The 10,285-nt window shown below is 40.3% G+C and overlaps 1 protein-coding gene across 1 annotated transcript; it reads left to right on the plus strand.

The window, feature by feature from the left end:
* Positions 1 to 479: 479 nt before the first annotated feature.
* On the plus strand, positions 480 to 8,744 carry pnoca (prepronociceptin a). The gene is made up of 3 exons (XM_060932948.1): positions 480 to 553; positions 6,125 to 6,269; positions 8,214 to 8,744. Exons 2-3 carry the CDS (start codon positions 6,147 to 6,149, stop codon positions 8,742 to 8,744), a joined length of 654 nt encoding a protein of 217 aa, XP_060788931.1. The 5' UTR covers positions 480 to 553; positions 6,125 to 6,146.
* The last annotated feature ends 1,541 nt before the right edge of the window (positions 8,745 to 10,285 follow it).

The following is a 10,285-nucleotide window of genomic DNA, read 5'->3' on the forward strand; positions in this document are numbered from 1 at the left end:
TCTTTCCTTTTTCATCACATTTGGTAACAGTCTCTCAAAAACCTCTCAAAACATCTTGTGTTAAAAATCATCAATAAGTGTTCCTAAAACACAGCTGCATTTCTCATTCTTCTTGACCTGGGGAACTCGTGTGCATGACGTTCCCAGATAGTTGTGGTTCAAACTGTTTTTAAATCAAATGCCTGCATTTGTTTAGCCCCCTGTGTTGTGAGTGTGACACATGATGTAGGAGAAATCTATCCTGGCACAGTTGAGGATGGAGTTTGCTCATTCACTTCACTGCATTAGAGGCTGTACTGTTGTTGTTTTTTCCATCCTGGAGTAAGTTTTTAAAGAAAGAAGGAGATAAGGAAGATGGAGGGATGGATGAATGGATGGATGGATAGAGGAAGAGAGATTCAGGGGTTGGTGCACAGAGAGGGGCGTGTCACTATAAAGACAGCCGAGCAACAGCGTCCTCTCACATCCTAACAGGAGCAGAGAACAGGAGACTACTGACGCTTTTTCATTTCACACATCTTCTCAGGACAGTACACGTCAGCACTCAGCGCAGGTACGTCCAGCACCTCCTTTACCTCTGGTTTTATTTTTGAAGTCTATTAATTATCACATATTTTACTATATATATAAAATTTTAAAAGAATTACCATTTCACTTATAATATTAATAGGTAATGTTTTGTACTAAATGTAATTTGAATATGTAAATTGAAGCATTATTTACTAGAATAAGTTTAAATGGAACATTTACTGTATAATACACCATCCTTTGTCGGGTTTCAGGAAACTTACCTCAGGTGTTTTCGATTCTCATATAACAGCCACATTATTTCCACGATCCCTTCATTATCAACTGATTCATACTGCGATCAATGCAAATAGTCCAAGCATGCGATCGCTATCATCATTACAAGCCCCAGGGCACTGCGGCTTAAAGGCTTATCTTCTGTGAAGTGTGAAATTAAGACTCGCATGATATTTTAAGGGACTACACGTGTGTGACCTGTCACTTAATCATTCACTCCTTTCTACAACCTGTACATGGTTTTCTGTCAGGAGTTTCTGCTCTCTGCCCATTTCTCAGACCAATGATCACAAACGTCGGATCTAGCAAATTGACCTCAAACAGCTGCCAAAATGCAAGCTTAATTTCAAACAAAACTGCTCTCCTTTTTGAAATTTACATTTTTCACTGTTACCCTAAATTCTTAGAGTTTAAAACCTAACAATGTTTTCTATAAGAGGATTTTCACTCGCTGATATTTCACTTGAGGGTTAATGAAACCCTGTTTTGGCACAGATGATTAAAAAATGGGGGCGGCACGGTGGTGTAGTGGTTAGCGCTGTCGCCTCACAGCAAGAAGGGCCGGGTTCGAGCCCCGTGGCCGGCAAGGGCCTTTCTGTGCGGAGTTTGCATGTTCTCCCCGTGTCCGCGTGGGTTTCCTCCGGGTGCTCCGGTTTCCCCCACAGTCCAAAGACATGCAGGTTAGGTTAACTGGTGACTCTAAATTGAGCATAGGTGTGAATGTGAGTGTGAATGGTTGTCTGTGTCTATGTGTCAGCCCTGTGATGACCTGGCGACTTGTCCAGGGTGTACCCCGCCTTTCGCCCGTAGTCAGCTGGGATAGGCTCCAGCTTGCCTGCGACCCTGTAGAACAGGATAAAGCAGCTAGAGATAATGAGATGAGATTAAAAAATGAAGGTTTAGTCATGATCTTCATCACCTTCAATCAGGCAGGTTGGTGTTTATTCTGTCCAGAAAGCACAGCTATGGAGAGATGTGAAGATTATCTGTGGATAGGCTGGTAGATATAAAACACTGGCACATCACATTACACATCATGCATTGCATTTAGTGTCATTTGTACTTCATTACATTTGTGATGTACAGTATGGTGCTGTAAGGTGTGTGTGTGTGTGTGTGTGTGTGTGTGTGTGTGTGTGTGTGTGTGTGTGTGTAATATTAATAAATATCTGAAATAAATGAGGTCTGTTCCATACGGTCAGCTGCTTACTAAGATAAAAATCTATAAAATGTGCATTAAACCTTATAACATATTAATTGATGGTGTATTGCTCATTTTGTTTGAAAATATTATAAGCCTTCTGAAAATATATACAAAGAAAATGCTCGCTCATGGCAATTAATTAATAATTAAATGCAAAAAATCTGAAATTTGTCCTTTTTAGTTTTTTGTTTGTTTGTCCTGAACTTTTGCATTGTTCAGAGTAATTATTTTGTATAGTATTTAATACAGTACTTATTTTATATAGTGTTTGTATAAAAAATTAAGACATTTTACTTTATACATTTTGCATTTCATGATATAAGAATGATTCATTTTCATTTAGTTTCCATAACCGATTGCATGTCTATTGCTTCAGTTGAGTGCAAAAGTTTGTACACCCCATGGACAAAGGGAATATCAAGTGACTCCAGTGAGCCGTGCTTGAATCCTGTCAGCTTTACATTTGCTCCACTTTTGGATTGTTGTCTTGTTGCACCCACATTTTACATCTTGGAATTATTAACTAGATTTTTTTTTTTTTTTGTAGGTGAATTATCCAACATTCCAGATTTTCCCTTTGGGATAATTATCCAATTTCCCTACTTCATTCTTAATTCATGTGGGATGCAAACTTTTCTTTCTTTCATTCTTGTCCCTCTTTCATTTACTTGTTTATTTATTTATTTATTTATTTATTTATTTATTTATTCCTCCCCTCTTTTTTACTACATTGCTTGTTTATTTATTTTGTTGTTTATTCTGCCTCTTTTTTGCTTGTTAATACGATTGTTTATTTGTTTGTTTGTCTATTCTGCCCCTTGTTTTTCCAGTTTGCTTGTTTGTTTATTTATCTGTTTGTTTATTCTGTTCCTCCTTTGTTTGCAACCTTGCCTGTTTATTTATTTATTTATTCATTCATTCATACATGTGTATGTGTTACGTGTGCTATGTGTGACCTTGGACCACACAATGAGGTGGTGATGATGGTGAGGAGGAGGATGATGAGGCTGATTCCACCCAGTAAATCAGACCTCCTGATACTGGGCTTTCCTTAGTGGCTCCCTGAACGATCCTTCGGGTCGTGTCTATCAGAGCATGTAAACCTCATTATGCTTCAGAATGACCTACAGTAATTTTGGTTGCTTCATCGATTGCATGCTTTCAGCATGTTTACAACCGACTCTAATGGTTATCTTAAATCAAGTGGTAAAAGAACGGAGTCCTGCAACATGCTGGACAATAACCTCCACTGATTACTTATTTACTTTTGTTATAATCATTTGTGCAGTCGTGCTTGAGCTGGAGAGACAGAAGTTTCACATTGTACGCCATTTATAACATGCTTCTTTCTCACAATGGCCTCCCTCTTCATCTCATCATGGACTTTCAACTCTTAAAAATAACCTATGTACATTGAATACATAATTAAAAATTGCTAACATTGCCTAGGAGCATATCTATACTTTTAGCATCATTAAAAGATCTTAGATTATACACAAATACATAAATGTGCATTAATATGCCTGTTATTTTACACAACTAACTGGCTAGCCTGGAACAATTTTGTGTTTTCCATGAAAAGTCACACTTTTATTTCCCACCATAAGTTGTAAAATGAATTGAAAATATAGTCAAGACATTTTTCTGGCCATTTTGAGCATTTAGTCGACCCCACAAATGTGATGCTCCAGAAAGTCAATCTGCCCAAAGGAAGGTCAGTTTTATAGCTTCTCTAAAGAGCTCAACTGTTTTCAGCTGTGCTAACATGATTGTACAAGGGTTTTCTAATCATCCATTAGCCTTCTGAGGCAATGAGCAAACACATTGTACCATTAGAACACTGGAGTGAGAGTTGATGGAAATGGGCCTCTATACACCTATGGAGATATTGCACCAAAAACCAGACATTTGCAGCTAGAATAGTCATTTACCACGTTAGCAATGTATAGAGTGTATTTCTGATTAGTTTAAAGTGATCTTCATTGAAAAGAACAGTGCTTTTCTTTCAAAAATAAGGACATTTCAAAGTGACCCCAAACTTTTGAACGGTAGTGTATTAAACTAAAAGGGCACTCGGTTGAGTGTATATCTCTGCCAAGCCACATATTCAGATCTGCATCAAGAGCTAATCAACTGTTCCTTGGCCCATGGCCCATCTTTCCTCCAAATTTCATCAAAATCCGTTCACTACATTTTGAGTTACGTTGGGAACAGGCAAACAAACAGAGGTGAAAACATAACCTCCTGCAACAAAGTTGGCAGAGGTATCAATGTTATTTAATCAAGAAAAAAATTTGTCAGTACTTTGTAACAGTCACAAGAATGTTTTCAGGACAGATTGCGATTTGTCGATGTCATGACAAGCTACGCTTCTGTTGTTGTTGTTGTTGTTGTTACTGTATTTACTTCAAGAGTGAGAAAAAACAGAGGATGGTGAGGGAATGACGAACATAAGTCAGAGCAGGAACTTGTTTCATGGACGTTCCACAGAAATATAATGTAGCTATAAACAGATGACATTCTCAAGTATGATATTGTTTTTTCTCATCTCATTATCTCTAGCCGCTTTATCCTTCTACAGGGTCGCAGGCAAGCTGGAGCCTATCCCAGCTGACTACGGGTGAAAGGCGGGGTACACCCTGGACAAGTCGCCAGGTCATCACAGGGCTGACACATAGACACAGACAACCATTCACACTCACATTCACACCTACGGTCAATTTAGAGTCACCAGTTAACCTAACCTGCATGTCTTTGGACTGTGGGGGAAACCGGAGCACCCGGAGGAAACCCACGCGGACACGGGGAGAACATGCAAACTTCGCACAGAAAGGCCCTCGCCGGCCACGGGGCTCGAATCCGGACCTTCTTGCTGTGAGGCGACAACGCTAACCACTACACCACCGTGCCGCCAATATTGTTTTTTAATAAATAAAAATTGTAACTGTTGACAAATTTCTGTGGTGTAAGTGGGGGGAAAAAGAATTCAGGGAAGGTGTGCAGTTGTAGAAAAATAATCAACTTCAGGATGGTGATGGTACCTCTACTTCATCACACTGCACTGCTGTTGATTACTTCACTTTAACAGCAGGACACTGAGTGTTTAAGCTCATTTCCAAGAGCAGAATGTTATCTTCTTGGTGTTCCAGCATTTCTGCTCCATTGATTATAATGAATGGGAGGAATTCTAAAATACGAGATGGATAAACTATTTTTATTTCCAGGCTGTTTCGACTGTTAGCTTTGCTCTGGGTTGCAATTTCATCTCTAAAGACTTCGAGGCAGCGCATCTACACCAGTGTGAACAGATAGATAATCATATAGTCCATGATATGTATGAGACCTGTAACTCTTGGAAAATCAATATTCAGTGCGTGCAGTTCCTTTTTCACATTTCTAGATATAATTTACTTTCTCCACCCTGTAATTTCTCACCCTGCCTTCTCTAAATAAACATTTCCCTAGCGGAATCAATTCACACATCGAGACAACATTTCTGTTTTCTGGTATCTTTTTTTTTTTTTTACTGAAATTCTCAGTGCTGTCTTATCATCAGGCTGACCTCAAAGTCCTCGCGAAAGCTCTGTTTTCTGAAGCAAATGGAAAACCTGTCAACATGTTGATCTATTATCAGTCCTATTTCTTTTTCTTTTATCTTTTAGATGTTCTTGCGTTTGTCTTTTTTCCCCCGTAGTGACTTTGTACCGTGCTACAGTAGTGAATCCAAGCCACTACTCCCCTTCTCTTTTTCATTCGAGTCTCATTACACTGCAAGCTAAATTCAAGCTTCACTTACAGACGATGATGAGTTTTGCTAATGAATTACTCACCAGATGCAGAGTTTGTCATACGCATAAGCACACACTAGCATTTGTCTCTGATCGTAATCTAAGGTCAATGGTTTTAATTTGCCTCAGACATTCACTAGCTTGTTTTTTCACTCAAATTTATTCCACAATGGTGCTAATTAGTCTGCAGGTGTCAAATGTTGCTCTAATCGTTCTCTGGTGTGCTGTGTTCGTTTGCCTTTCTTATTAATTCAGTCATATTAATTAGAACAATGGAAGAAATCATCATTCTACCCCCCACCCCACCCCTCTCTCTCCAAAATTTCAGCTATCACTACAATCAGTGTATAATGAAGACGCTGTTATGGACTCTCCTGCTGATGGGGCTGTTTGTTTCCGGACGCAGTGACTGTCAGAGAGACTGTCTCTCCTGCAGCCAAGTCCTCCCCAAAGACCACGGCTTTGACACACTGGTGAGACATATGAGGGTGAAAAATATCAGTCTTAAATTAATGTCCATTTAAAGTGTAATATAATGTTTAACAGTGTTACCAGACCTGTGATAATCATATAATTTGAAAGGTACCTTGGTAAAACTGCGATTTTCAAAATAGCTGTGTAATAGAAGTTGCTAATTTCTTTACTGCAAGGGTTTTTTGTTTTTTGTTTTTTTGCATTTTTTACAGCCTAGAAATAAGCCCTGCTCCCAGACAAAACCTCTCAGTCTTGTACCTTACTGGAAGTACAAGTGGCTCCTTTAATATGTCGTTAGCATTTTACACTATGCACCCTTGCAAGAATGTGGATTGGATTTATAGACATTTGAGTCCAAAAGTTATCAAAATTATTTTATACTTTATATCTACAAAAACAGAATTCCATGTCTGTCTAAATATTTCAGCAGCACTGAGACTCATTCAGGAGTTCTCCTTATTAGCATTATGTATTCTGAAGTTAATTTACACGAACGTGTCACATTAGGCGGCACGGTGGTGTAGTGGTTAGCGCTGTCGCCTCACAGCAAGAAGGTCCGGGTTCGAGGCCTGTGGCCGGCGAGGGCCTTTCTGTGCGGAGTTTGCATGTTCTCCCCGTGTCCGCGTGGGTTTCCTCCGGGTGCTCCGGTTTCCCCCACAGTCCAAAGACATGCAGGTTAGGTTAACTGGTGACTCTAAATTGACCGTAGGTGTGAATGTGAGTGTGAATGGTTGTCTGTGTCTGTCTATGTGTCAGCCCTGTGATGACCTGGCGACTTGTCCAGGGTGTACCCCGCCTTTCGCCCGTAGTCAGCTGGGATAGGCTCCAGCTTGCCTGCGACCCTGTAGAACAGGATAAAGCGGCTACAGATAATGAGATGAGATGAGATGAGATGAGGTGTCACATTAAGGTGAACATACCAGTCAGTAATGTTTAATTTGGCATGAGCAGTCGAGTCACTGAGAAACAGCTCTAATGAGAGCTAAACCAATAAAAAATAAAAAATTTCACAAATATTTCACCTATCACAGAACTGGAGAATGGGCTTCAAAAGATAGCAAAGTATTTAGGAAAACCAACATTAAGAAACAGCCACAAAGAAACAAAAATGGAATAAAAATATTTAGTAAAAAAAAAATTGAAAAGATTCCTAAAAGTGAAAAAATATCCACACTTGTATGACATTCAGAACTATGCTTTAGAACCATTTGTGTTGTTTATGATAATGCTATCAGTAAGGGTGTACAAACTTTTGCACTCAACTCAACCAAAGGTGCATGCATTACACATTACTCATCATCATGTAGATATTTAATTAGACTACAACACCCACGTATCATGTTCCTTAATTCGAATGCTTTTTCCTCCTGAATCTCTACATCTCGATGTTTCCTTGATGATCGGAAGCGTTTGGGGGAGTGGAATCACTAATTTGTCTTTTGACTCTAAAGCAGCTGTGGTGATTTAATTGACTCTGCACATAATTAAATGGAAAACACAACATCATCATCTGGTGCAGCTGGTGGCGGAAACTGATGGAGTCAAGCTGTCCCGGTTTGGTGTTTGGGGGAACCTCCTTTGGCAGTTCTTTAGAACTTTGTAGCATGAATGAACAGACTTGGGGCATTTCCTTTTTTCTGCTCTTTCCCAAATCTTGCTTTCTCTTCACGATGCCTTTTAATTTATGCCAGCTCATTAATTCCTCTGGGTGAAACAAGAATGAAGGGCTTTCCCTTCTCCACTTTCTTAACGCACCATTTGATGCATCATGACTTAAAACTCCTTTAAAAAGCCATCTTGATTTGCTTTATAGAAGCATGAATTGGTCCCCTTGGTTTTTTTTTTGTTTGTTTTTTTTAATACGAGGCATTTGTGCTAAAATGTAGAACCAGAGTTAAATAGAGATATTTCCTCATGTTTTACTCATCCTTGTACGATCTCAGGTCTGTATGGTGGAATGTCGCAGCAGGGTTTCTCTGGGCCTCACATGGGAGAGGTGTCAAGTCGCCTTGGAGGAAGAAACCCAGGGTTCACTGTCCATCGAGAACTTGATGTTGAAAAGAGCCGAGGAGGAAGTGGAAACTGTCCTGCCGATGGGTCGATCTGATGGAGGTCTGCCGTATTCTGGAACTCTGCAAAGGTTTGACCATGTGGCACGAGCATTGGGTCGAAATGAACTCAACCAAGACGCTGCAGACTGGGAGCTAAATAGTGACCAAGAGAGTGAACCAGTGAACCTCACCAAGCGTTTTGGAGGGTTCCTCAAAAGCAAGTATGGCTACAGGAAGTTTATGGACCCTGGCCGGTCTTTTCAGAAGAGATACGGCGGCTTCATAGGTGTCCGCAAGTCAGCCCGCAAGTGGAACAACCAGAAACGCTTCAGCGAGTTTCTAAAGCAGTACTTGGGCATGACCACTCGAGCTAGCGAGTTCAACAGCATGGCCACTGACACCACCCAGCAGGAGGAGGTGTGAGCATCATCGGTAGCACTACACTTCCTCAGCAAAACCTTCATCTGTTAACACACTTCTTAATTCACCTTCATGAAAAAAATAACCTCTACAAACATAGTAGTAAATGTCTGAGTCCTCTGCCAAGAATGTTTTATTTCATGTTCATCAGGAAATTTTATTTGACCAGTTATCAGAAACTTACTTTTGCCAGATGATACTAGTACCATGCTTCACTGCAAATAAAAATGCAAACGTAAGAAACATCAGCAAAAATAACACACCGGTTAATATCAGTTGTTAACTATAAGTACTGGGGTCTGACACGCTTAATTAAAAGACTTTACTCTCATGAAAGAAAGCAAAAATAACATTGGGGATGTCATAACTTGGGATTTGGTGTGCTAAGTAGATGTACACTATATTGCCAAAAGTATTTGCTCACCCATCCAAATTATCGGAATCAGGTGTTCCAATCACTTCCATGGCCACAGGTGTATAAAATCAAGCACCTAGGCATGCAGACTGTTTTTACAGTTTGGAGCTGGCCCCTTCCTCTTCCAACATGACTGTGCACCAGTGCACAAAGCAAAGTCCATAAAGACATGGATGACAGAGTCTGGTGTGGATGAACTTGAATGGCCTGCACAGAGTCCTGACCTCAACCCGACAGAACACCTTTGGGACAAATTAGAGCGGAGACTGAGAGCCAGGCCTTCTCGTCCAACATCAGTGTGTGACCTCACAAATGCGCTTCTGGAAGAATGGTCAAAAATTCCCATAAACACACTCCTACACCTTGTGGACAGCCTTCCCAGAAGAGTTGAAGCTGTTCTAGCTGCAAAGGGTGGACCGATGTCATATTGAACCCTATGGATTAGGAATGGGATGTCACTTAAGCTCATATGTGAGTCAAGGCAGGTGAGCGAATACTTTTGGCAATATAGTGTATGTCGGAAACCATATGTACGGTACATAGTGCACTAGTTACCCTATGTTCACATTAGCAAGTTTCTCAGATCATTTATAATTTGTCTCTTGTGGGCGTGGCTTGTCCAGAATTTGTTTATTTTTAGCTCCAATAAGAAACACTAGTAGCTATATAAAGTTATGAACTAGATAAACGAAATGAACTAGATAAACACAAAACAAATAACGTATGAGTCAGTGTGATCTAAATCTAAAATCTTAAGCTGCTTTTACGCGATTACTTGTGCCGGAAGAAGTTGCATCGGTGCAACCGCCTGTCTAAAAATGATTTGTTCCAGAACAATTTGACACCAGTGGGCGCAACTTGCTCCACTTTGCGAGGTGGTGCAACTTGTTCTGGAACATCTTGTTCTGGGTGCAACTTGTTCCTGCTTACCATCTAAACACAATCGGTGGCAAGTGGGAGGGCTTACGCGTGCACAGTAGCATTCATCCAGGTCATTTATCATCCAGACAAGACCACTTCGCAGTAAATTCTTCTCGGGTGCAGTTCCTTGTCAAACTTCTCCACCTTTAAACGATGGAGTCAAGCGATTCCCAAACTGACTGCAGTGATAACTGGACTAAAGAACTTG

This window comes from Neoarius graeffei, chromosome 11 (assembly GCF_027579695.1).
Source record: "Neoarius graeffei isolate fNeoGra1 chromosome 11, fNeoGra1.pri, whole genome shotgun sequence".
NCBI classification, from domain to species: Eukaryota; Metazoa; Chordata; class Actinopteri; order Siluriformes; family Ariidae; genus Neoarius; species Neoarius graeffei.

Excerpts from the sequence above, each read along its gene's own strand:
- pnoca (XM_060932948.1), top strand. The coding sequence starts at position 6,147 with ATGAAGACGCTGTTATGGACTCTCCTGCTGATGGGGCTGTTTGTTTCC. Across the intron at positions 6,270-8,213 it reads ACCACGGCTTTGACACACTG|GTCTGTATGGTGGAATGTCG; the intron begins GTGAGACATATG and ends GTACGATCTCAG.